The sequence below is a fragment of the Ictidomys tridecemlineatus genome, chromosome 3 (assembly GCF_052094955.1).
Source record: "Ictidomys tridecemlineatus isolate mIctTri1 chromosome 3, mIctTri1.hap1, whole genome shotgun sequence".
Classification (NCBI taxonomy): Eukaryota; Metazoa; Chordata; class Mammalia; order Rodentia; family Sciuridae; genus Ictidomys; species Ictidomys tridecemlineatus.
Genome location: NC_135479.1, coordinates 114,904,174 through 114,932,081, shown reverse-complemented (window position 1 = coordinate 114,932,081; position 27,908 = coordinate 114,904,174). Strand labels below are relative to the sequence as shown.

At 37.8% G+C, this 27,908-nt stretch overlaps 1 protein-coding gene across 4 annotated transcripts; it reads right to left on the bottom strand.

The window, feature by feature from the left end:
- Positions 1-29: 29 nt before the first annotated feature.
- Positions 30-27,642, bottom strand: Samd7 (sterile alpha motif domain containing 7). Of its 4 annotated transcripts, none has more exons than XM_021731164.3 (9): positions 27,384-27,640; positions 23,161-23,309; positions 20,485-20,611; positions 18,927-19,051; positions 16,792-16,870; positions 15,408-16,039; positions 13,969-14,090; positions 6,072-6,182; positions 30-3,337 (listed from the first exon to the last, which is right to left on the bottom strand). In XM_021731164.3, exons 2-9 carry the CDS (start codon positions 23,258-23,260, stop codon positions 3,143-3,145), a joined length of 1,491 nt encoding a protein of 496 aa, XP_021586839.2. In that variant the 5' UTR covers positions 23,261-23,309; positions 27,384-27,640; the 3' UTR covers positions 30-3,142. The 4 variants fall into 4 exon arrangements, 3 of the variants coding, with proteins under 3 accessions (XP_021586839.2, XP_021586838.2, XP_005332551.2); XM_021731163.3 differs by having other exon boundaries at positions 23,161-23,263; XR_013436632.1 differs by lacking the exon at positions 30-3,337 and adding an exon at positions 7,722-7,839 and having other exon boundaries at positions 6,094-6,182; positions 23,161-23,263; positions 27,384-27,642.
- Between the last annotated feature and the right edge of the window lie 266 nt (positions 27,643-27,908).

The following is a 27,908-nucleotide window of genomic DNA, read 5'->3' as shown; positions in this document are numbered from 1 at the left end:
CTACAAAGAGGGAATGAGAGAGTCAGGTATTTTTCAAGTTTTTTTAAAATTTATTTTTTAGTAAACTTCTTAAAAATTTTATTTGTTCTTTTTAGATATATATAACAGCAGAGTATATTTTGACATACATACATGGAGTATAACTTATTCTAATTAGGATCCCATTTTTGATGTGGAGTTTCATTGGTGATATATTCATATATGAACATAGGAAACTAATGTCTGATTCATTCAACTGTATTTTCTATTCCCATCCCCTTCCCTTCCCTTCCCTTCATTCCCCTTTGTCTAATCCAGTGAACTTTTATTCTTTCCTGCACAACCCCCTTATCATCTGCAGAGAACATTCAGCCTTTGGTTTTTGGGATTGGCTTAATTCATATTTAGCATGATACTCTCCAGTTCCATCCATTTATTGGCAAATGTCATATTTAATTTTCCTTTATAGTTGAGTAATACTCCATTGTGTGTCTGTGTGTATCTCACATTTTCGTCATCCATTGATCCATTGGATGGCACCTAGTTTGCTTCCATAGCTTAACTATTGTGAATTGTGCTGCTATAAACATTGATGGGGCTGAGTCACTATAGTTTGCTGATTTTAAATCTTTTGGATATATATGGAGTAATGGGATAACTGAGTCAAATGGTGGTTCCATCCCAAGTTTTCTGAGGAATCTCCATATTGCTTTTCAGAGTGGTTGCACCAATTGCAGTATGTATGAGTGTACCTTTCCCCCTCATCCTTGCCAACATTTATTGTTGCTTGTATTCTTGATAATTGCCATTCTGACTATAGTGAGACAGCATCTCAATGTAGTTTTAATTTGCATTTCTCTAATTGCTAGAGAAGTTGAACATTTTTTTTATATATTTGTTGACAATTCATGTATCTTCTTTTGTGAAGTGTCTGTTCAGTTCCTTTGCCCATTTATCGATCATATTATTTGGGTGTTTTTTTTTTTTTTGATGTTAAGTTTTTTGAGTTCTTTATATATCCTGGAGATTAAAACTCTATCTGAGTTACAGGTAGCAAAGTTTTTCCCTCATTCTGTAGGCTCTCTCTTCACGTTCTTGTTTGTTTCCTTTGCTGTGAAGATGCTTTTTAGTTTTACACCATACCATTTATTGATTCTTGATTTTACTTCTTGTGCTTTAGGAGTTTTGTTGAGGAATTTGGTTCCTAAGCTGACATGTTGGGCCTACATTGTATTCTAGTAGCGGCAGGATCTCTGGTCTAATGTCCAGGTCCTTGATCCACTTTGAGTTGAATTTTGCACAGGATGAGAGATAGGGATTCAATTTCATTCTGCTACATATGGATTTCCAATTTCCCCAGCACCATTTGTTGAAGAAGCTATCTTTTATTTTTAGTAAAATTCCTGACCCTTGTTATTCATCTATGCTTATTTAATCATAAGTATCTAACACAAAATAAAATTTTGAAATTTTAGGGGATGACTTTTTTCCTGTCCCTCAGCAAAGGAACCAAGAGAGTAAACAAGCAATTCACAAGTATCTTTGATGGTATAATATAGTTGTATATCAGAAAACAAAACAGAACAAAACAAAACAATTACCTTCATTGTAAAAGTGAAGGCAAGCACAATTCAACTAAATCAGCATGGTTGTTGGGGAAAAAGAAAGCCCGCCTTCCAAGTCAAAGAGTGAGGTATGCTTTTTGTGTTATGAAATGTAACGTGTTTGTTTTGGTCCTCCATTGCCATGCGACAGATTACAATTAGTGGCTGAAGATGACACACATTCTTCATCTCAGTCTCAGTAGCTCAGGAATCTGGGTGTGGCTTAGCTGGGAGCCTCTGGCTCTGGGCCTCTCAGGAGCTGCTGTCAAGCTGTAGGCTGGAGCTAGAGCACCTCACTACCTGAACAGTATGTGGCCATTGGCAAGTTTCAGAAGATCCTTTGCCAAGTTTGACCACATAGGGCTTTCCACTGGGGGCTGTCTGGAGACATGGAAGTTGGTTACCCCAAGAGTGTGATTCAAAGAGAGTTCCAGAGAGTACTGAGGCCACAGAAGTGACCTGCATCACACTTTCTGTATTCTGTTGATGAGAAAAAATCAGTCAGTCCAGCCCACCCGCAAGAGGAGTAAATCACCAGGAAGAGAGATTGCTGGGGCCTAATTTGGAGGCTGCCTGCAACAGTCTGTTATTTTAAATGTAATTTTTTGTTGTTTTTTGCTATAATGGGGACCAAACCCAGGAACTCTCTCATGCTAGGCAAGAGTTCTACACACTGAGCTATATTCCCAGCCTTTAAATGTAAGTTTTTAAAATAGAAAATACATTCTCATGGTTAATATTTAAAAATGTTCAAGAGGATACAGAGGAAGAAGTTTTCCTCACGCCCCTATCTTCCAGTCCCCTCCTTGAGCAAATTGTTATCATTTTCCTATGTAACCTTTCTGAGACCTTCTGCCAAACCCGATGTTGGGAGAGAGAAACTCCACAGATAGGAGCAGAAAGCCGCTTTAATCTTCCCCTCTCTCTTGCCAGTTTAAACCTGCTTTGTAGAGATAACTCTTTCCTCCTTCTTGGATAAAATCTGAAGTGAATACTATGACTTTTCATCTTCTTGTCAGATAATGAGTTCTCCAATCATTTTCAGAATTAAAATATCTAGTCCTGAGCAATACCAAGTCAGGCTTGGAACTTTTGTGTAGAATGCCTCCCCTTGCAGCCAGGCCTGAAAGAAGAAGGAGGGGGTCTTGTGGTCAGCTCCTCCACTACCATGAGCCTTTCCCTTCCTCTTCTACCTCCTTTCTCAGTCTGTCTTTATCAGGGCTCAAGGATGGGAAATGGGGAGCTCTCTTTTTCATTTCTGCTCTTTTGGATTATTCAGGGATTTTCTCACAGAAACAACCAACTGTGGCTTTCTTCATGTTTGCGAATTCTCTCCTTCATTAGGAGACAATTAGAATTGTTCTTTTCTTCCAAGGATAATTCTCCAACCCCTTAAAGGTAGTATCACTTCAGTCCTGGCAAAACCTCCTGAGACAGCTCGGTGAGAAGCTCCCTCTCTCTCATCCTCTGTCTGGTCCTGGGAAGCTCTCACACACCCTTGGTGAATCTTAGATTCTTTGGAAAACTGGTTCAGACTGCCCTTTGCTCTTTGAGGGTTTTTAATTTCTTGAACTGTCTTGCTCAATTCTTTTAGGAATCCTTATATCCTGGGGACAAGGAATGTTCATCAAATCACTCCAGGAATTAAAATCCAAAAGAGCAGATGTATCTGCTGGTTGATCAAATGCTTGTCTTGTATGGGTAGGAAGTGAAAGAGTTTTCTTGTAGAACATTTTTCCCACATGTTGAGATACCTTTGAAGACAAAATAATTATAGTAATTAAGTCTGTGAATTCATTCAATAACCCAACACTAACCACGGAGGGAGGCTGAGGTAATTTAAGTCATGTAACCTATATGTAGTTTGCAGGGTCACAGTGCTAGGTTATGGTGAGCTTTTTCTTTCTCTTAGAAGCATACAGTGTTTTCAGCCATAAAGCTTTGTGTCAGCCTGGCTCTAATTTCCCAGTTCCCCTTCCTGGTTCTAATATGGTTCAAGGGCACTGACCATGACTTTACTTCAAGTGTACCCCACCTTGACGTTCCCCAGTGGTCCCATGTCCACTACCACCACCACCTACACCAGCTCTAGCCAGTCCTTCTCCTGGCTGGTTACTGGTGAGACAAATGAAGCTGCTCAGAGACTTAGTGCCCTGTTGCTAACTGGGACCCTACATGAGGCTTCAGCTGATCTTGCTATAAGCTTGACCCTGGATGGAACCCAGGTCACACTGTCTCAGCTTAGATCCAAAACTGCCTTCATTATAATAATACATCTGTTGCAAGTTTCTGTAACTTTTTTCTTCCATCCATCCTTTTCCTTGTATGGCCAGTTCAGATCCGCCTTCTTGGTTTTGTGCTGATGGTGGTGGTGGTGGGGACGTTTCTTCTTGGTGGTGGTGCTGGCTATCATGGGGCTTTCCTTCAGTCTCCAGTTTGGGATGTTGAGACCTGATTATCTTATCCAGTGATGAACTCTTGGCTGTTCACCTTCTGGATCTTCCACATGTTACTTAGAGTCTTCCAGTTCTGCCACTTCAGTTCCCAATCTCAACTGTCAATCAACTTGGCCTTCCCCCCAGGTTCTGAGGGAACCTTGTTTGTTATGCTGGCAGATGGTGCCTGGGATGTAGTAGCTCAGTTGTGTTTCATGGAAGTATGTATACTAACAAAAATTAATGATAAGTTGAAGCCAAAGACTATTTGATTCGAGGAAAAAAAATCATGAAGTCATTGTAAGTATGCTGAGGGATATAAGATCCTTACTAAAGAAAAGTAAATAATCTAAAAACAAATGTCATATTGCATCAATGTTAATTTCTTAGTTTTGACAGATGTACCTTGTGGTATAAGATGTTAAAATTGGGGAAAACTAGATAAGCTGTACAATCTTTACAACTTTACTGTCTCTAAAATTATTCCGAAATGTTGGAAAAAATAATATCAAGGAAATATTGAAGTATTTATATTAAGAAAAAAATAATTTCCTTACCTTAAAAACTTTAGACAAATAAAAATGGTTTTCAAAGGACAATCTGAAATTTTAGTTTCTGGCATAAACGTTTATGCTGACTAGGAATGCTCCTGAACGAATCCTGGAACAAATTCTGGAACAAATTAGTTATTGCTTTTTGGCATACCTTTTAGGAAGCTTAATCTTTTGAAAGTTAGCTGTTGACCTATTTATGAATGTTGCATATTCTAAAGTTACATGAGTCCACAAAGCAGACAAGTCCTTTCAAATGGTGGCAAAGGAAGTCAACAATAAGCAATGAATATAACAAATAAATAGATCACATTTATGGTTGAAGGTGATAAGTGTTATGAGTGGAAAGGACAGCAGGAAGATGATATCAGGAGCATGCATGGGACCTGAGCAGTGTGACATTTTAAATAGGGTAATCAGAGCAAGTCTCAATGAGAAGGTATGCTTGAATAAAGATGAATGTAGGGGTTAAAGAATGAAGGCATCAGGGGCAGAGCATCTTGGGCAGAGGGAACAGCTGTTGGGAAAGCCCTGGCATGGAATATGCCTATAGCAGTTAAGGAACAACTGCTGGCAGGTAAGCAAGAGCAACAGCACTGAAGAGGGGATGTGGAGGGTGAGATCTGCAAGGTTGTGGTGGGTGGGACAGTGCAACTGATATGGGACCTTGGCTTTGACTCTGAAGGAAGTAGGGAGCTCTTGCACAGTTTTGAATAGAAGAGAGACATGATCTGTCTTATGTATAAAAAGGACCACTTTTTACTGTTTGGTGAGTGGACTTGAGTAGGTAAAGGCAGAATCAGGGAGAACAGAAGAAGGCTAAGGCAGTAATTGGTACTTTAGAAAAAGACAATGGTGCTTTAGATACGAATGGAGCAGGGAGGTGGCAAAAAGTGGTGGCTGCAGCCAGTTTGTTCCTACTCACCACAGCCACTTACTAAACTTGTAGGAAGTTTGTGAGCCAGTTGTTAAACATTCCATTATTAAAACTTATATTAAAAACTTAAAATCAAGCTAGGTAAGCTGGGCATGTTATTATTTATCATTGTCTGTGTACTTAGGGTTATTTATATCTATTATATCTGAGATATAATATGTCAATTGTATCTGATGAAAATAAAGTGTGGTGCTGCCTCGGTCTCTTTGCAATTCTATATTCAGTGTCATTATGATATTGTTGACTATGGTGAGAGTGATTTATGTGCTAGAGATTGGCAAATGCTACAAATCAATAGATTTGTTTTGTTTTTAAGAAGTTCTAATTGTCAAACATTTACCACACACCACTTCTTATTGCCTTCTCAGTTATACCTAGGAGTGTGTTACCACTCCTCCAACCTAATGTTTTCAGGTTCCTTCACATCTAACATGTCCCCACTACAGACAGGAAAGCTCAATAAAGAGGTTAAATATTCTGTATATTACAACAGAATAAAGGTAAAAAAAAATTCTCCCAAGCATCACCCCATTAATAAATATTTAATTATATGAAATCATCATACCTGTGATTGAATTTTTAGTGCTGGCCCTAGCTTCAATCCCAGGGTACCTCGAAGATGCTCCTCTGTGAGTAATGGCAAAGTTTCTCCATCAATTGCATGATCTTTAAATACCTTATTAAACAAAAAGGCATCAGCTTTATTCAAATGTCTTTAAAAAATAATGTTCTTGCTCTGTATACAGATATTTTAGTTTTGGTAGAAACATTGAGACTATTTGGGACTGACACAAAATTTTATAAAATAACTTTCTCTCTTCTTTCCTTTTTTTTTTTTTCTTTCTTTGCTGGGGATTGGACCCAGGGCACATGCTGGGCAAGTGCTATACTACTGTCCTACACTCCCAGCTCCCAACTTATTTCTAGTTGCTCTCTTTCCTATGTCCCAGTAGCACATTAATAACCCTTGGAATAGATTATAATTCTCTGTTTATAGAACTTATTTCCAACCTAAAACACTTATTATTTGAGGACAAGGCCGATGTTCTATGTATCAATGTACCCCTAATGCAGGGTGGTTTATGGTAGAAGATGTGCAATAAACACTGTAGGATGAATCAACAAATGGGCAAGTACCCTGAGTAAAGGGATGCGGGTAGAGCTCAAACTGCCCCGGTTTGCAGATGCAGTGTCCTTTGCCCACTATTTAATGTTTGAAAATGCAGGTGAGAGCAGTTACCCTGGGCCTTTCTATTTTTTTTCTTTTTTTTTATTGGTTGTTCACAACATTACAAAGCTCTTGACATATCATATTTCATACATTAGATTCAAGTGGGTTATGAACTCCCAATTTTTACCCCAAATGCAGATTGCAGAATCACGTTGGTTACACATCCACAATTTTACATAATGCCCTATTAGTAACTGTTGTATTCTGATACCTTTCCTATCCTCTACTATCCCCCCTCCCCTTCTCTCCCATCTTCTCTCTTTACCCCATCTACTGTAATTCATTTCTCTCCTTGTTTATTTTCCCATTCCCCTCACAACCTCTTATATGTAATTTTGTATAGCAATGAGGGTCTCCCTTCATTTCCATGCAATTTCCCTTTACTTTCCCTTTTCCTCCCATTGCATGTCTCTGTTTAATGTTAATCTTTTCTTCCTGCTCTTCCTCCCTGCTCTGTTCATAGTTGCTCTCATTATATGAAAGAAGACATTTGGTATTTGTTTTTTAGGGATTGGCTAGCTTCACTAAGCATAATCTGCTCTAGTGCCATCCATTTCCCTGCAAATTCCATGATTTTGTCATTTTTTAGTGCTGCGTAATACTCCATGGTGTATACATGCCACATTTTTTTAATCCATTCATCTATTGAAGGGCATCTGGGTTGGTTCCACAGTCTAGCTATTGTGAATTGTGCTGCTATGAACATCGATGTGGCAGTATCCCTGTAGTACGCTCTTTTAAGGTCTTCAGGGAATAGTCCGAGAAGGGCAATAGCTGGGTCAAATGGTGGTTCCATTCCCAGCTTTCACCCTGGGCCTTTCTAGCAAGGCCTGTTCATTTTAACTCTTTAGTGGATGTTTCCATGCCTTTCTTTCTTCCAGAAGCTAGGAAAGCTACTGGTGGACAAAGTTTCCAGGCAAATAAAGACATGGGTCTGGATCAGTTATTGGGACCATAATTTCATGATTTCCAACTTCAACCTGCCTGGCAATCCTTGTGTTCATTCATGAGCTTTCTCTCTTCTCTTTGAAGGCTTCTCCATCCTCCTTAAACTTTAGACCCTACAGAGTCCTCCATTGTTTTCAGCAGATCATATACCTTCCTAATTTAAAAAGAAAGAAAGAAAGAAGAAAAGAAAGAAAGGCCGGGCATCATCGCTCTGGAGGCTGAGGGGGTGGGATTGTGAGTTCAAAGCCAGCCTCAGTAACTTAGTAAGACCCATGCCTAAACAGAATATATAAAGGGCTGAGGATGTGGCTCAGTGATTAACCATCCCTGGGTTCAATCCCCAGTACCAAAAATGAAAGAAAAAACAATAAAAAAAATAAATAAGAATTTCCACTAAATCTGTATAATGAAACTAACAACTGATGTTTCTCCCACTATCCTACTTAATGGAAAACAAGTCTGTTTTAGTGAGTTTGTGGTTGGTGTGACAAAAATGCCTGACAAGAACAACTTAGAGGAGGAAAAGTTTATTTTGGCTCCTGGTTTTAGAGGTTCAGACTACGGCTGGCTGACTCCGTAGCACTGGGCCCAGGCATGGCAGAGGAAAATGTACAGGACATGGCAACCAGGAAACAGAGAGAGCTCCCTTCCCCAGGGAAAAAATGTGAACCCTAAAGGCACACCCTCCAGTGACCTACTTCCTCTAGCCACACCTTACCTGCCTACAGGTACCACCCATTTAATCCATTCAAGTGGATTAATCCACAGATTTGTTTACAGCTGTCATAATCTAATTTTCTCTTCTGAACGTTTTTCTGCATTGTCTCACACAGGAGCTTTTTTTGAGCACCACATATCCTAACCACAATAAGGTCGCTCTACTACTTAAAGACTATTTCTCCACATTTGCTGTGGATCTTCACCTCTTCCACTTTGGGGCCTCACATGAATAGAAAATTCCCTCTTTTGTCTTCAACTTTTCCTCTTCTGCTAGCTCTTTCCCATTAGCTAAGCAAGTTTCCACCATTGATAAGTGAACAATAATGACAACACACACACTCCATTTCTAGGTCTGCCCCACATCTCTCTTTCCCTTCATAGCTGCATTTCTCAAAAGGGGTTCAGTGATCTTCCCTGCATTCCTGTCATTCTTTAGTCTCATAGGTTCTGAGTTCTTTCCCTTCCATACCATTAATCCTTCTCTTTTCAGGCTCCCTAGTGCATCTAAGGTACCAAACACTTGGACATTTTCTAGTTTCATTTCTTGTATTTGCTAAATTCCTGGATGCTTTTGACATTGATGACTACTCCTTTGTGAACATGACCATCTCTATATGCCAAAGGCTCTCTAACATCTGTGTTTAACTTAGATGCTCAATCCTGCCAATTCTGCCTCTTAGATAGTGTTTTTATCTGCCCACCCACATTGCTCCTACCCTGGCTTAACCTCCTTATAGCTCATGTGAGGCATCTTGCCCTGTGGTCTTGCTCCCTTCAATCTATTTTCACAAAAATCAACTTGAGTGACATTTCTGAGGAATAAAGTGAATCATGTCTCTCCTGCTTAAAACCTCCACTGCTTCTAGGATAAACTCAAAGTCCTTCCCGGGGTCTTCAAGGCTCCTTGTGACCTGGCCCCTTCTTTCTCTTTAGGATCCTGTCTTGCTGTTCTCATTTCTTCCACGTTGGCCTTGGCCCTTTATGCTACTGTGAACTATTCTCAAAATCCAAGTATGTTAAGTTCTCTCTGGCTCTGGCCCTCACTGGGAAGCTCCTTATTCCCTCCCTTCTGCCTCCCCTCCCTTCTGACCTTCTCATCTCACTTCAGAGGCCACTTCCTTTAGGGGGCCATGATTTCCTCCTGTGTGCTCCTACTCCACTTCATATCCCCTCTTGTAGCACATTTCTGTTGATGTGGGATCCCTGACTGGTGTCCTCTTCTGGACTTTGAGCTCCATCAGAAGAGGAATCACATGTGCATGTTTCCTTATGTGGTCCCAGGCCTTGAAAGGCATGCCTTGGGACCAGCTGGAAAATAGAAATTTCTTGGAAAGCTAAGTCCAGGATCTTGTGTTTCAGTTGAGTCATTTACAAAGTGTATTAAGTAATTAGTTCTTTTCCTATTTCAATTAAGCAAATAACAAATAGGCTAATATGAATTAATTTAATTTGAGCCAAATTAAAAATGTTGGCAGTCTAGATTAGTCTGTGTAGCCTTATATTGGAGGAATTATAATTTTCTTAGAAATATCTCTTTGAAATATCAAAAGCAATATGCCTCTTTTGCCACCCTGGAGACTTTCTAGGAGACCAGAGATCCTTGGTTGGAAGCTCAATAACCTTATTGTAAGTAGTAAAGTAAGGTTATTATAACCTTACTCAATAACCTTACTGTAATGCAGGTTATAATAGAAAGGGACAGATTTGTAGTCACATATGTATTTTCCAATTTAGTCAACTTGATGCTTAGTTTTACTCAGCTGCAAAATAAAGGTAATATCTTTGGGGGGGGCAGAATTATGATATAAAATTTTATTTAAAAGAGGATGTAAGTTATGTGTCTATCACAGTGAATATCACACTAGGCATTATTATCATTGTTAGTTTTTTTTTTTTATAAACAAAGAATCCATGTAGAAATGGTTAAGTTATTCAACATACACAGTAAGAAAACTTGTTTAGTTACATATTGTTCATGATTCTTTTTTTTTTAATATTTATTATTTAGTAATCGGCGGGTACAGCATCTTTGTTTGTATGTGGTGCTGAGGATCGAACCCGGGCCGCACGCATGCCAGGTGAGCGCGCTACCGCTTGAGCCACATCCACAGCCCCTATTGTTCATGATTCTGATCCAGGGTTTCCCCTGCTGGATCTCACTGCCATGCAGAAGATGGAGTGCAGATGAAAATACTTGATTCTATTTATGGTGAAAATTTCATCTCATTTCTACTTCCTTTGTAGTGATTCCATGAGTGTTGAAGTGGGTGTTTGTGAACATCCAAAGAAGGAGAAAACACATGAATACCCTTTCAAAGGGAGGGAGGTTGGCAGCCAGGGACTGGCAGGTGAGGATGGACCTAACCCTCAGCCATGGTGGGTTTACATGGGGCCTGGGCAAGATATAGATCACATCTCTGTCACTTGGATATGTACCCTTTGTCCTTACCAGAGCATTTTGGGCCATGTGTATGATGTAAATGTGCCTCAATTTTCAGTAATTTCAGTTAGTTTTGGGGATAAAATCTTTTATCTGTTGAATTCTTTGAATTAGACATTTATTTAGAATAACAAAATGGGTTACAGGTTCTCCTGTGTGTCCCTAAATAGCTGAGCCACCAACCCTCTAGAGACATCTCTTTAAAATAGCTCATTTGCACAAGGGTTTGGGTTTTATTTGTGATCTTTTTTTCCCCCTCAATTTCTTGCTTTAGTAGAAGGAAGTGGGTGTTTGGAAGTTGCTTAATGGACACCTAAGGCAGAGGTGAGGACAGAGGGGAGTACAGTGGGTACAGCTCTGATTAGCCTAGGGGCATGGTCCAACTCATATAAAGAGATGGGCTGGCACCTATAATCCCAGCAACTCGGGAGACAAGGAGGGAGGATTGTGAGTTCAAAGTTAGCCTCAGCAAAAATGAAGCACTAAGCAACTAAGTGAGACGCTGTCTCTAAATAAAATACAAAATAGGCCTGAGGATGTGGCTCAGTGTTCGAGTGCCTCTGAGTTCTATTCCTGGTACCCCACCCACTAAAAAAGGAGATGGGCTGGAGTAAAAGTTGACAGGACATTTTTGACAAGGAAGCTATGTACAAGCGGTGCTGCATCAAGGCTGTTGCATCCAAAATGCACTAAGCTGAATCAGGGAGGTTTCCCCATTTCTGTGCAGAGGAATTTCCCTGAGCATAACAAGAAAAGCACACCACAGAGCAGCCAAGTCTTTTGGTTGATGTCATCTACAGTAGCTTGGAGGGGAAGACATTAAAATGTGTTTTCACCCCTAAGACATTTGAGAAGCATTTAGAAATAATTGATATCATTTCTTCTTGAAGGCACTGACATCCTATTTCTGAAAGATAGTGAGTCAGCAATGTTTGGGGTACTCATGTTTTGGTGACTTCTGTGTATTACCCACAAAGGGACACTTGGGATTATTATTGCAAGAGTAGTTTATTATACTCTTTATAATAAACTTTAATAACTATGGATAGCTGACTGATTAAGAATAATCAAAGTTCTACAAATTTTTAATCCACCAAAATCAGCAATCACATGCTTATTATATACAAAGGATTGTTTATTTCTGGCTGCTATCAGAATTTAATAAGTTCATTGTGCCTGTGGTTGTTGTGGCACTTGATAAATGGTAGATATAAATCTTAAAAGTGATTTACCTGTGATTAGTGACTAATAATAAAATAAAGTTATACCCAATGAGCAGGAGGATATAGGGAAAAAAATTTAATGTGTTATGCAACTGATGAAATTAGCATTTATCAAGTACTCAAAAGGTACAAGGTGCTCTTTAATGTTCATAGCAATCCTTTGGAAATGTCGTTTTACTATTATCCTCATTTTGTAGGTGCAAGGCACAGAGAAAAGAGGAAACTTGTTTTAAGTCACACATTCAAAAAATAGAAAAGCCAGAATTTGAATTTGTACTTTCTGGCTTCAGGAGCCTTACTCTTAATTACTATGGCTTTTCTATAAGTCCTATGAACAGAATTTTTTTTTAGGCATTATATTTACCTATTTAAAAAAATTTTTAATATTCATTTATTTATTTTTTTATTCTCGGCGGACACAACATCTTTGTTTGTATGTGGTGCTGAGGATCGAACCCAGGCCGCTCGCATGCCAGACGAGCACGCTACCACTTGAGCCACATCCCTAGCCCAAACAGAATTTTTAAAAAAAGGAAAAGAAAAAGAATTAACAGCATTACACTGTGGAAAACATTTCACAAAACAGAGTTTTAAAAAATTTTTTCTAGCATCAGTTGATTATGAAATTGTTAACCTTTAATCTTCTTTTCTTGCCTTCTTTAAATTTTTTTTAATTTGTTCTAGTTACACATGTTAGTAGCATGCACTTTGATATGTCATATATAATGAAGTAAAATTTCTCGTTATATACATGAGGTAGAATCCCTCTGGTAGAATAGTTACATATGTACATAGGGTAATAGTCTGATTCATTCTACTATCCTTCCTACCCCCAAATCCCCTTCTTGCCTTATTTTTAAAATATGTAAACCAAAGATAATGATATCAGATTTAGTAGATACTTTGTTGCTTATAATTGTTATTAAATCACTCAAAAAATAAACTATATGCATAAAAAGTAGCAGTGATATAAATTTCAAAACTGACAACCCATGATTTTTGTCACCAATTTTCCCACAAAAATGAGGCTAATTTTCTTTCCATTTGTCTTGACAGTTCATTATAATTTTAAAAATAGCATTTATCTACCAGATGGAATTATGCGTGTGCATTTTTACATATTATGCCAGTATAAATGTAGAATTTAAAAATAGTTAAGGATCTGGGTATGTCACTCAAAGATAGAGTGCTTGTCTAGTATGTAGGAGGCCCTGGGTTTAATCCCACTAAATAAATAGATAGATAGATCCAGTTTCTACTTTTCAGATCTATTGCTTCCTTGTCCTTTTCAGAATGAAGTATAGCTTTCTTTTATTTAGGATCAGTAGCCTAAAACTTATTTATTTATTTACTTATTTTTTAGTTGTTGATTGGGGCCTTTATTTATTTATCCATATGTGGTGCTGAGAAATGAACCCAGTGCCTCACACATGCTAAGCAAGTGCTCTACCACTGAGCTAAAGCCCCAGCCCCACCCTAAAACTTTTGATATAGAAGCATGTACTCCAAAAATATTTGCTATATGCATGAGCAAGGAATTTAGCATACATTTCCCATTGCTTTTGAATGTTTAGTCTCTGAATCTCCTTCTAGTTTTGGGAGTATTTCCATTTCTCAGGAGTCTTTCTGGGACCTATGCTGAAGCCTCCCTTGGCGTTGGGTGTGGCATGTGAACCACATACACCCATCAGAAACACCTGTCCCAGAAAAGACAACCACATAAAAAAGTCAAGTGCCCTTGAGTTCAATCCCTAGTACTCTACCTCCTGCCAAAAAAAAAGTGGGGGAGGGTTTATAGGAATCCTTTCTGGGGGCAAGAGGCAAATTTGACAAAACTATTATGCTGGAAATAAATTTCAAATTGTTGTAATTTTATGAAAATATTTAAATATTGAGTCACCTGAGCACAGTCTGAACAACCTGGAAGGCTTCTAATGAAGTTGTGTACATCATCCACGGTCCATTTCTGAATATCTTCATCCAAAGAAAGATTTTCCCCAACTGTAACCAGTGCATGTGTTCCTTTAAGATGGAAAGGCAATTATTTTGTGGCATGGAATTTCTAGGAAAAAGAGGAAGCTTGGAACATGGGTTTCTGTAGAGTTACAAGAATTTCTCTCAGAGTGACAGAACACGCTCTGTTTACATGAGCCAATTTCGTAATCTCTTTAAAAGATATTCAGAGTCACTGGGAAATGTTCTGTCTCTTCCTTTCTTTTCCTCCTCTGAAAGGATGCTTAGTGACAACAGTATTGTAAGCAAACAAAGATTTATTCCATCTGCTCCCAGATTCCAACAGAAAGCTCTCTCCAGATTAATGCCACCATGTTCTGTGATATTCTGATTATCATGCTCTCTGCTAAGAATTTAGCTACATCTTCATCAAAATGGCAAGCTAACACTTTGGAGAGAAGCAGTTAGTACGGTGGCTAGATTTCATACACCCCAGAATCCCTGTGTTTAAAAAAAATTTTTTTTTCTAAAAAAGTTCCAGAAACTATTCACTGCATGGTTTTGGCAATGGTGTTTATACATTCAGATTAGAAGGTATCGCAACAGTGATAGACCCTGGAAGGTTGTTTCTTTTTAACTCCCTTTTTTTTTCTACACTTAATATAGATGAGATAGAATTCATACTCTAAAGCAAAAAGCCTGTCTGCTTTGTGTTGAAGAAATTAATAGTAAGTTAAATTAAATTTTTAATTTAAAATTCTGGTAAGTTCCCTCATACTTCCTCAGACTTTGTCGAAAGTTCTCTATTTTTCAACATATAAATAAAGACTAGTGTCATTGATATGGCTTATTAGAACCAATATAATAAAGTGACTTCAAAAAGAGGTCATTCTAGCTGGGAGGGAAATGGGGAGAGAAAAGGGAGACTCATGAACTGAAATCGAATTTCATACATGTATGAGTTTGTTGGGATGAAACCAACTATTACGTATAATTATAAAGATGTAAAAAATAAAAGAAATCATACACTGGAAAAAAAAAGAAAAAGAAAAAGAAGAATATTGTATGTATATGGTATTCTAAGCAGGGTATGGGCCGTATTCCCAGACCCAGGAGATTGAGGCAAAAGGATCACAAGTTCAAGGCCAGCCTCAGCAACTTGTCGAGACTTTGTCTCAAAATAAAAAAAAGGACTGGACATGTGGCTCAATGGTAAAGAGTCCCGGAGTTTAATTCCTAGTAACCCTCCAAAAGAGGTTGTTCTAAACAGGATTAAGAAAAAGAAGGATAAAGAGAGGCATAATTGTTGCAGTTCCCTGTGTAATAAGGTCAGGACTTGACAACCTGCTTTTAGTGAGGATCTGCCCTTGGCCCCTGGACACCCACCTGGCAGAGACAGTGGAGGAACTGGAGGGCAAATTCTGTTTGTTTCACCATCACAGGCTTCAACACCTGGCTCTGAAGCCCTCTGCTTCCCACCATGCCAGATCTTCACCTCCAGGGGAGCAGCATGAGCTCCTTGGGGTTTTCTATTAGTGGGCTGGAGTGCTCCACAGGGGTCGGTGACAGCTGTAGCTGGTTTGTCACTGGTTTTGCTTGACTTCTGATTGTTGCATATTTCAGTTTCTGGGTCTGTTTCATGCTCATCCTCTTCGTGTGGAATTGCATGTGTCTGGTTTAGGACTTTTTCTTCTGCTTGACTTTTGGAACTCTCAGAATCTCTGTTAAGAGGTTTCTGATTCCCTGAACCTCTCCTGAGTTGATAATATTTCTGCCCCCAGCTTTCTATAAAGTGTGGTCCAGTTGCTACCAGAATAGGGTTTCCCCGAAGGTTTCTGAGGTTACTTCTGTGAAAATGCAGGTCACTGGCTGGGAGCATGCTCTGGCCTTGGTAGATGGCTGGGCAAGGTGGGACACTGGAACCATAGAGGAATGGCATCTCTAAACCACCTAGTCCCTTTGGGTTAAATTTTTCCAATTTCCTTTGCTGGTAATTAGAATACATTTCCATTTCTGCCCTAAAAACAAAACAATATATTTTACACAATCGAAAAAACCCATTAGAAATATAATTTTGATGGCCCCTTGCCTTCCCTAAGGTAGCACCTCTGTTCTTTCTGTGCCCTTTAGCACAATCTTAGTGGGACTCAATGAGTTAATGCAAGTCTCAATAGTTATCAATCAAGGCAAGTGGATAGGGCAAGTGGGAAAGGAGGACTTGCTGTTTGGCTTACTTCACTTTCTTATTGGTGGTCACCTGGACTCCTCAGAGTTCAGTGATGAGGAAATTGACTCAACGCCTTCTCTCACCCTGTGGTCATACCCTAGATATATTGCTCTGCCTTTTTTTCTGCCTGTCACTACAGTTGAAGGCCACTATTGAGCTGATGTCAGGTTGTCTGGGCTCTGACAATGTCTGAAGTGGGGTTAGCAAACTTGGCTCCTACCCTCCAGCAAAAGTCACTTAAAGTCATTTAAGACAGAAATGCCAATATGAACTTCAGAGACATCATGGCTATGCATTAATTATGGAACATTGATAGACTATCACAATGTATAGAACTGTCAGCTTCACTATTGGTTTTTAATCTTGCATTTATTGTTAACAAAGCTGTATACGTGTTCGTATATTTTCTTTTCGTAATCTTTTCCGTAAGTCATCAGGGTGTGTGTATGTTTGTGTGAGTGTGTGTCCATTTGTCATATATATTCACTTATAAATGGATGAGTGAATGAATAGAAAATAAATACAACAACATTGTTAAGTTACCTGGCAGCATGAGGCCTTCGGATCATTTCATTTCTTCTGCTCACTGCCCTTATGGACTCAGGTGGCAAAAAGCTCCAACCTTAAAAACGAAAACCACCATTCCATTCCACAAAGGAAAAGCACACATTTGAAAGTAATAAAGTATAATGATTGAAAACAATGTCTGCAAAAAACAACCCACCAGTTGAACACAATTTAGAAATCGTATTGGATCACTGATGTTTACTATCTAAGATCATCTTTGGTGACAGCATGATAAATACAAAATAAATTTTGGTTTTTTTCTTTAATTGTTATTATAGATGACATTTTCCTGCCATATTACAAATGAAAAGAGGGTGAACTGTGAATCTTTGATCTATCTTTTCTTATTTAACTGAATATATTTAGGGGTACAATGTAATATTTTGATATTTGTATTCCTTGTAGAAATGAATTAACATAAAATCACTGTATTTGTTTATTGTATTATTATTTTGGTGAGAAGAACATTTGAAATCTTTTAGCAATTTTCAAATATATAGTACTTGTTATTAACTATACCTATCATGCTGTATAATAGATCTCCAAACTTATTTCTCCTGTCTAACTGAAACTTTGTACAATTTAACCAGAATCTCCCCCATTTACCTCACCTTGATCTCTTATTTTGAAGGAAAAATTGATAGCTTTCTTTGGTTGGCCTTTTATAAAAGAATGTTTCTTGATGTACCAAAATCCCAGGAAATAAATGCAATGAGGAGTTAAGTGGAGTTGAGCAGTAAATACATCCTATATTCAAATCAATCTTCCAAAGTACCTCAACAGCAACATCACCAGGTTTCAGGCTCCATTCCTGCCTGGCAACCTGGTTGATTTCCCCTTTCTCTGGACTAGAATGCACTTAGGAGTTTATCCTGGGGCTTTTCTGAGCCATCTATGGAAAAGAACCAGTTTTTAAATTTATTTTCTTTCTATATTTCCAACCCATCATGAACCAATACTTTATAAAAAATGCAAGAAGTTTTCTAAGAGATTGAAATGAAAACAATATGTACAAGCACCATCAAAAAAGACAAAAAGAAAGATCACTGATGACATCCACATAGTGCTAATCTAATGAGTCCTCATCTTTCTTGGGCTATGAGTGGCGTATTTGACACAGTGCTCACTCTCCACTTACAAAACTTTCTTCCCCAGTATATGCTCCTGGGTTTCCTCCTACTTTACTGTTTGCTCCTTCTGTTTCTGCCATGCTCAATCTTCCTCATCTTTGGGCTCTGTTGATGTGTCTTAGGGATCATCCTTTGAACTCCTCTATCTATGGTCCATCCATAGATGGTCTTACCTGGTCTCATATTTTCTGATGAGTTCCAAGGTTATGGCTCCTGATCTCCTCCACAAGTCCTCCCTGACTTCAGCTGCCTTTTTGACAACTCCACTTGGTGGCTATTAGGCATCCCAAATGTAATCTGAGAAAGCTGAGTCTCCGGTATCTCTTCCTCCCACAAAACTCTTTTCCTTTATTTTCCTCAAGTTCAACTCAACAAACAGCAACTTCACCTTTTGGATTATTCCCAGAACAAAATTTTTGATGTCATTTGTAAAACTTCTTTCACCTCCCACATCCAAACTGAGAAAATCCTGTTTTTACCACCCAAATAATTATAGAATCTAACCATTTCTTACTATTTCTATTCCTCCAACCCAAGACCTCACCATTAGAATCTTTTAACTGTTCTAACTGCTCCTTAATTCCTATCAGTTTATTCCCTGAACTTCCTAAGTTTGTTCCCATCTCAGCAGCCAGAATGCTCCTGGTGACCTTTAAGTCAGACCATGTCACATCGTTGCTCAAACTCCTGGAAGACTTCTCCTTTTACTCAGAATAAAAGCCATGTTGTCACTAAGATATACAAGCTCACAAGGCTTTTTGTTTGCATAGCTGGGAATCAAACCTGGGCCTGTCATGTGCTAGGCAAGCGCCCTGCTGCTGAGTTACATTCCCAACCCAGGCCACTGTTAGCTGCCCAGGCCCCATTAACTCTCAGATTCTTCTCTTCATTACGTTATCAGTTCCTCATGTGTAAGATAAAAAAGACACCACTATTGCAATTCTTCATTTTGATGCTCAGAGAATGTTAGCAACTTCATACCTGAGTAGATGCGATTAGACAACATATTTGGCATATTTGCATTGGGTAGAATAGAGGATCCAAAATGGGAAGGAACACAAAACTGCCTTGGGTCAGTTGGACCTACAGTGGGAGGCAACACATCTCTAAGGGGAAAAAAACAAAAGATATAAAATAGGTAAAATGAGAATGAAGTTGGACAAATTTCCATTGCTTAGGCAGGGAGATTTTTTTTTTTTAATTGCCACATGGAATTGTATCACCTCTTTCTAAACTGAAGTACAAAAGTCATGTGGTTTTTATTGGTTTGTGGAGAAATGCAGTAAGGATTAGAAGAAAGGACTTGACCCAGGTCAAGGAAATTCATTTCTGTAGTTCCGGAGGATTGACCCAGGGTGACAAAAAGACAGAGAAAACAAGAAGGGAAAGTTTTAGGGACATCTAGAAAAAAAATATTTTATCAAATCAATGCCACTTGTGGATTTTTTATGACCAACATTTTATGTCCATTAAATAAGAACACAAACTCTGTTCTTTTTTATTATTATTATTTTAGTTGTATGTAGACACAATACCTTTATTTTATTTATTTTTATGTGGTGCTGAGGATCAAACCCAGGGCCTCTCATGTATTAGGCAAGCGATGTACCACTGAGACACAACTCCAGCCCACAAACTCTGTTCTTATTTAATGAACATATTTTGCTTGGGATTGCCATCTGGAGTCAATGTTGAAAAATCTAGGTGAACAATTTTTTTTTCCTAAACTTCAGTTGTCTCTGGGAGTCCAACTTTATTGTTCACATTCCTTAGACAAGAATAAATAATGTGTCTTATTTTCTTTTCAGAATATCAAAAGACATTCCTGAGAAAAGAAGATAGAATATTGACAGCATGTACAACCAAAATATTTATAATTTCACTTTTGTTGAAAAGAAAGAATTGTCTTTCATAGGCATCCTATTGTTATGAATTTAATTGTTTCTCCCTAAATTCACATTTTGAAGTATTAACCTCCAGTATTACTACATTTGGAGATAAAGCCTTTAAGGAGGCAATTGAGGTTAAAGAAGCATAAGTGTGGGGCCTAATCTGATAGGACCAGTGAAGAGGAAGAGAATCCAGAATTCTCTCTGCATTTACACAGAAAATAAAGGTCATTAGATGACACAGTGTTTCTTCCTGAGTCTAAACATTAGGAAGAGGCCTCACTAGAAATCCACTGGGTAGCACCTTGATCTTGGACTTTTGGCCTCTGGAACTAGAGAAATGAATTTTCATTATTTAAGCATCCAGCCTGATATTTCATTATGACAGCCCTGGAAGACTAACACACCAATGTTTGCATCTGAATGAGGCTTGTAATTGCTGGCTAGTTATTTTGCCTGCTGAGCAATTAGGTCAAGCAGGCCTAGAAGGGCAAGTGGTGGCAGATATCCTGAGGGGAGACAAGCATCTTCACTTGAGTTATCACAGCACAGCTCACTGAGATAATAGAATGTCGCTGGCATTAACATTCTAAAGGTTAATGATGAACTCGACTATCATTTTACTGGACTATTATATTGGAGAGAAATACCTATCCACAATTGGAGGTCCAAATGGTGAGGGAACAAGTGGAATCCTCTGCTGCCCCGATGCTGTCAGTAGGGGGTTCACAGCCATCATAGGATTTGACATCAGTAGCTCTTGCCTCTGATGGAGTTCTAAAAAGAACCAAATAAGTATGTTAACAAAGAACTCTACTTTTTGTGAATTCTTCTTGAACACAGTGAAAATAATTTTTTTTTTCACAATATTTGGGAAGACTGGCTACATCAAGCTTTTGGTTACCCTTTACAGAAAGCCCTGGGAGATAACTGAAGAACCGTTTTGTAAAAATGCCTTTGGAATTTCTTGCCATCCAGGTAATGGCATAACATACTAGAAGCAATAATCAAATTAAACCAGTCTTGCAAGATTCCAGGAATACCAACTTCCTTTCTTATAACTTGTTTTGATTCTTACATTTGTAGGGGTCCAAATGAATACATTCTTCTGTATGTTCAATCTTTGGAAAAATATTCTGATAGTTGACAAAATTAAAACAGAAAATTAGTTGGAAGAATCTTCTTAATGACTAAGAATATATCTAAATAGGACAGATATTGGTTGAATATGTAAGACTAATTAGAAAAAGTGACCAAATTATAACATGCTTGTATAAACACAAATATTCTTATAATTTATCATCAGTACCTAGTGATCAGAAAAAGTATTCTTTGAATAATTTAAAGTATTAAGCAAGTACTAGTCAAACTAGTTACCTTTATTTTATTTGTCTTTATGTAGTGCTGAGGATTGAACCCAGTGCCCCACATGTGCTAGGCAAGCACTCTATCACTGAGCTACAATGCCAGCCCAGCTTCTCCATTTTTTGAGGGGGTGGGTAGTAGAGATTGAACTGAGGGGAACTCAGACATTGAGCCACATACCCAGCCCTATTTTGTATTTTATTTAGAGACAGGATCTCACTGAGTTGCTTAGCAACTTGCTTTTGCTGAGGCTGGCTTTGAACTCACATTCCTCCTGTCTCAGCCTCCAGAGCCGCTGGGATTACAGGCATGCACCACTGCACCCGGCCACCTCCTCCATTCTTAATCATCACTTAAAAACAATATGAAATATCTACAACTATATGTAAGGAAAGGAAGTCAGGAAGAAAATGTTTTCCATTGTAGTGATCTTTCTTCTCTATTTTCTTTTCTTGTGTGTCTATTTGATTTAATTTTTAATATAGCTCATTTATTCACATGGTTCCAAATCTAAAAATAACAGCATTTAAATATGCATTCCCTTCTTTAACTTCTTTTTCAGATCTAACTCTACTGTTAAAATTGAAAATTCAAGTCAATATGTCACTTAACATTGGCTCTGGCCATTATCATCATCATCATCATCATCATCATCATCATCATCATCATCATCATCATTATAGGGATTGAATCCAGGGGTGCTTTTTCACTGAGCTCTATCCCCAGACCTTTTTATTTTTATTTTGAGACAGAGTTCTCTAAATTGCTGAGGGTGGCCTTGAACTTGTGATCCTCCTGCCTCAGACTCCCAAGTCTGGGATTGCAGGCATCGGTCACTGCACATGGCTCTTTTTTAAAAAAAAATTATTTTTATCACTGAACCTCTGGGATATCAGTATGATTTTTTTCTCTGATTGTGGCCTTAGGGAGTTTAGGCATGGTATAGTCGAGATTAGAATAAAAATATCTGAGGACTGGGGTTATAGCTCTGTGGTAGAAGGTTCACCTAGCATGACGTGTGAGGCACTGGGTTTGATCCTCAGCACCAAATTAAAAATAGATAAATAGATAGATAGATAGATTAGTGAAGGTATTGCATTGATGGTCTCTGGCAGAAGTTTAAACTTATCCTTAAGTGAGATAGACTTTTTGAAGTTATAAAATGTGATTCATGAGAGCCTGGGATTGTGGCTCAGTGGTAGAGTGCTTGCCTAGCATGTGCAAGGCCCTAGGTTCAATTCTAAGCACCAAATAAAAATGAATAAAATAAAGGTATTGTGTCCAACTACAACTAAAAATTAAATATTAAAAAAATACAGTGCTCATCTTTTATTTGATGTGATGTCTGAGACAAATTGGGGGAAGAAGGAAGGAAAAGGAGAGGAGCAAGAACGGCTTAAAGGCCGACCACCCCTCTTCCTCAGCATGTCACCCTTGGGAAAATATAGGGAGTTGAATCACTAAAAGCAGAGGAGGTTGTTTTACTTTGAAATCCCCAAAGCAGGCCCCGAGACAAGGAGTTTAGTGCAGATAGTATATTTAGGAGGCAATTGGAGGAAGTTCAGGAGAGTAAGGAAGTGAGACCAGGAAGTGAAAAGTCAATAAAGGATGAGTCAGTGTGTGGGTTACCTCTGTGGGAACTGGGGTTCAACCCTACTGGGATTCTCTAAGAAAACTTTGTGGTATATACCTCAGAATTGTCCCCCAAAAGACAGAAAGGTGGCTACATATCCAGTGATTTCAGTTGGCCATTGGTTGAGGGAATATTTTTCCAACGGGACTGGATTGTGCTTAAATTAGACCCAACAAGCTCCTATGATGTGAGAAAAAACCTTCAGACTGAGAAGCAGAGAGATGCAGGGGAAATGACCTCCATGGTGGCAGATGAATTCAGAAGAGGTCCAGGGAGATGTAAGGAAGGGCAGCAAGAGTGTCTAGTATTATCGAGGGAACAGGATTACCTTGTAATGTCGTCCCACCAGGTAACCACAAATGCCTTTCTTCCACAGTGCCAAATCCATCAGGCATAGGAATATTTCTACAAGGATCTGTAGGGTCCATTGGCTGCAAGAGCACACAGGGGTTTCTTTCTTTCTTTCTTTCTTTTTTACTATAAATCACAAAGTTGGTGAAGTAAGTGGAGAACTTAACACTATCAGATCAATGGGAAAGGAAGCATCAGAGACAATTCTTAACATTTACCACTATAACTGTCCTTGGTACCACACCTGTTCTCTTTTTGTGGGAAGGCTCTGAGAAAAGCACTCTACCACTGAGCTACCTTCCCAGCCCCTTATCTATTCTTGATCCCATGGTCCTCTGGTCCAGCTTTCCTTCTTCTTCTTCTTTTTTTTTTTTTTTGCAATGCCAGAAGTGTTGAATGTAAACTATAAAAATTTTTTATGCTTCTAATGTGTTGGCTTATTGTTACTTCACTTGCCCACCTATTTTTTTTAACCTACAATGCAAACAATTCCCAATGTCTATGGAAAAGTCATTGCATCATGGAAGTCTCTGGGAAGGACAACAAGTCACTGGTTTCTGTAATACCTGCATGTTACAGTTCTGAGCTCCACTCGGCTTCCCAGTTTCTATTCATCCTTGTACTAGTGAAAAAGTAGGTATTTGCTTATCACTAGAATATCTATTGGTTTCCATATTTCTCTGAAAAAAGAAAGCATTGCCTTTCTTAATGTTATTCCTGTTATGTCCCCAATACTATATATATTATATATTTCATTTCAAGAGCAATTTTAGGTTCACAGCAAAACTGAGCAGATAGCACAGTTCTCCCCTCCTCCACACATGTACAGACTCCCCCACTATCAACACCCTTTACCAGAGCATATATTTTGTTACCACCAATGAACCTACAGGCACACATCTTTATTATCAAAAGGACAGTTTCCATTAGCTCTTACTCTTGGTGTGCATTTGAGAAAAGTATAGTGGCATATATCCACCATCATAACATTATGCAGAATAGTTACACGGCTCTAAACCAAATTATGTTTTAAAATAAATATGGCCAAAACACTTTCAAGGAAATGTTCTGAAAGTGACCAGAGTAAAAAGTACCTTCATCAGCCAGGTACATAGTTGAAATTCCAAATCTATATGATGCTCCTAAACCATCATTTTAGAGGTGTTAAATCACATGATCAACAAGTGAGTCTTTAAATATTCACTTTCACGTTCTCAGGGTATTCTCTGTTATTTTGACATGCATAGACAAATTTTATTTTACCATAGCAGATGAAATGCTCTTGAGTAAAAGTGCAGACTGGGATATAAGTTTTAAGGCAGAGCGTGTCTAGTAATCCCAAAGTAGGGGAGCACAATGGTGCTTAGGTCTGCATTCAGGTGGATTTCTCTGACCCAGAGCTCTAATCCTGGATGCTCAGCACTTTAGGAGGATAAGGACTCTTTAATCTCTGTCTTCAGACTCTTACCCTCAACAAACCCCTACAGGCAGCACACAGACGTCTTAGCTAGTGCTAATTCTGTCTCAACTAGTTAGGGCAGTAGTAGTAAGACATGAACTTCCTGAACTAAAGCCCTTGCTAAATCAGCAGATACAAATACTTGCCCATTGCATAGTAGCCAGGTACAATTTGATTCTGTTTCCCATTGGTTGAACTGTGGTCATTCATTAAAATCAGTGCAATTTGAGTTGACAAATATATGTATAGAATATTTATTGCATATATGATGCATGTATTCTGTACATTAAGATAAATTAATTTTTTAAATAACTGCTATACCTTGTCAGTTTTTATATTTGAGAAATAGACTAGTGTAATTAAATATTTCCAAAATTTTGAGAAAATTAAATATTAATTTTTAAATTGAAATTAAAGATAGATATATTTGAAGGTTTTTAAAATTAAAGCATAAAAAGTCATTATTGGCTTCACATATTTATTATTCTAGATGTCCTGTGGATTCTGAAAAGCATACTAATGCTCAAAGTAATCTTGTGTTTTCAAACTTTTAAAATAATAAATGGGAAATCTTTTAAAAGATAGAAAAGCCAATGAAGCTGCCTAAATGCATTTCATTATCACCTTTTGGGAGAAAAATTAAGCCAAGCAAATAGAAATTAGGCTAATTTCTCATAACTGTACTTAAAAGTATGAAAATATATTTTTATATCCAGTAAGAAAAAAATTTTAAAAAGTGTACAAAATAAAAACTATTGTATTAATATTCAAAATAAATTTGTTAATTGAAATAGAGTTTAAAGTAAGCCTATATAAATAAATTGGCATAGGATATTTGACTATTTATAATTGTAGAGGCACATATTTCCTGAGAAGGTTACAAGGGAATCCTAAAATTAGTCTAAGAACTTATGTTAAGCAGATGAAATTATACATTTATGGTATCTTCAACCCAAATGTGTGTCATGGTTACTTACTAAAAGGAAAATTACACTGCTTCTTAAAATACGGGTGAGGAGGTTACCTTGAGCCTCCATCTGACATCTTTTGCAGGCTTTGACCCATTCCTTAGGGCTTCATCATCATGAGCACTCTGGCTCTGTGGGGTTCTGCCCTTGTGAGGTTCCCACTCTATCTCATAGCTCACTTCTCTTAATTATGAACTTCTCTCTCCTCAACATGAATTCAGGATGCAGTCCATTTCCCTCAAAAGTCACATAAAACTACTCACACATGGCAATATGTCTGCATGGCTCACTTTGTTAAGGTCTTGGCTGATGGGGAAGGAGGCATGTCAAATAGCAGTTGAGTGTTAGACTTCTCCATTGTGAAACATTCCATTGAGCCATTTCAACAACCCAGGCTCCATCTTCTTTTAATTTTTTTTAACTTCTCTTAAGTGGGACCCCAATAACTCCAACATAATTCCTTCCACTTTTGTTTTGCAGAGGCCTCTCTAATTCCTCTCCTTAGAGCAGAGACTCTGAATACCACCTAATTGGGTTTTCTGCTCTGGGTCTCTCCATATCTTCCTCCTCTCCCCATTTCTGCCAAGGATAAAGGACAAGTGTTTTTGAAAGTTCTTTTCTACTGGTGTGAACTACACTACTATCATCCCACTTTAGAAGGCAACTAGACTTAATTTGGTTTAAGTAGCAAGAATTTTTTCTGTTATACTAGCAGAGTGTAAATTAAAATGAATTATCACTCTACTGTTAAGTAGTACTATCCACAAAAACAGTTAATACTGAAGCTCTTGGCAATGGCCCTAAAATAGATTTCACTTTTACTAAAAGCATATGCTTTAGCACTTTCTGAATCCATCTCACCTTAGCAATGGAAAGCGTTAGAGACAGATGGCTATGTGCATGCTATCCTCACTTCCCAACTACTTTTCACTCTGTAAATCTCATTGGAATTGGACAAATCCATTCCTTTTTGAAATGTCAAGTTCTAGGCACATTAGCAATTATTGTAATGAAAAAAGGTAAACTTTTAGCATAATTGAGCAAGTAGAAATTATGTAATTTACTTTCTACTTGGATTCAACATCATTTATGTGCTACTATGGTTTGTAAAAATTACCTTTTTTTTCTTCAAAAGATTGTATAGCAATATCCATTTTACATAAATTTATACATAGATTAATGCAAAATTCTAGAAGTACTTAGTAATTGAACTGAATATTAGGTATTTTAGTTAGATCATTTTAAATAATGAGTTAAGAAATATCAACCTAATTTTTTTTCATGATTATCATCAATTGTTCCTCAATGTTTTTGCTGAAATTTTCTTTTTTGATATTTCATGACAATTTTTGCTATATAGTTATCTACAATAATGGAAGTCTGTTAAGATTATAATGTATGATAAATGTGTAATAGCATACAGAGGTAGGTATTTAATTTATTTGAAGATAATAAGACACTTAACAAATTTATATACAATTTTGAATTGGCTTTATCTTAAATAAACTTCCTTTTATTTTCACATAAAACAAACAAACAAACAAACACTAAGACCAGGCAGTATTTCTTTGGCTAGAGTGGTACATCATCTTTACTGTAGTAAATTTAGTCACCCAATTAATAATGGAACAGATAAAATTTATAGATAAACCTAAGCAATTTTTTAAAGATTAAAAAAATGCTCTTTCATTGTATACATGCAACATTTTCTAAGAGTAACTAGCCTCAGTTTTGGACTAATCACTGTGTAGACTTGTAGATTGGCATACTTACATCTGCTATAAAGATTGTTTTGGGCATTGCTGATGGGAGCACCACCGGAAGACTTTCTGTCCTTCAACTGCAGAAGCTTCTCAGATGGCAGACTGAAAAACACAGCTGACACAGGTTTCTGAAACTATCTTAGTGAAGGTTAAGCTTGCTTTAAATATAAATTCAACTAAGTTGATCAGTTCTATTTCATGACAGAAACTTTGTCCTCTGATATCCTCTACAGATAGGCTAAAAGATGTTAAGCCCAAGGAAAGTGCACTGCAGTGGACGTAAACCTGTCTCAGAGTTTAGCCTTTAGCCTAATCCCTCCTTAGCCTTTAAGATGCTTTGTTGGCATTCGCTTAATACCACTGTCCAATATGACACAAAGAAAAACACTATATGAATAAGTTATATGCTTTTCTTTGATGGAACTGTAACCTATTGCATGTTGCCAACAGGTTTAGAGTGGAAAAGTTTCTCTTGCAAGTAGGAAAAAAAATCAAAGCTATTTTTCACAGAGCTGAAGATGTAACAAAAATAGCA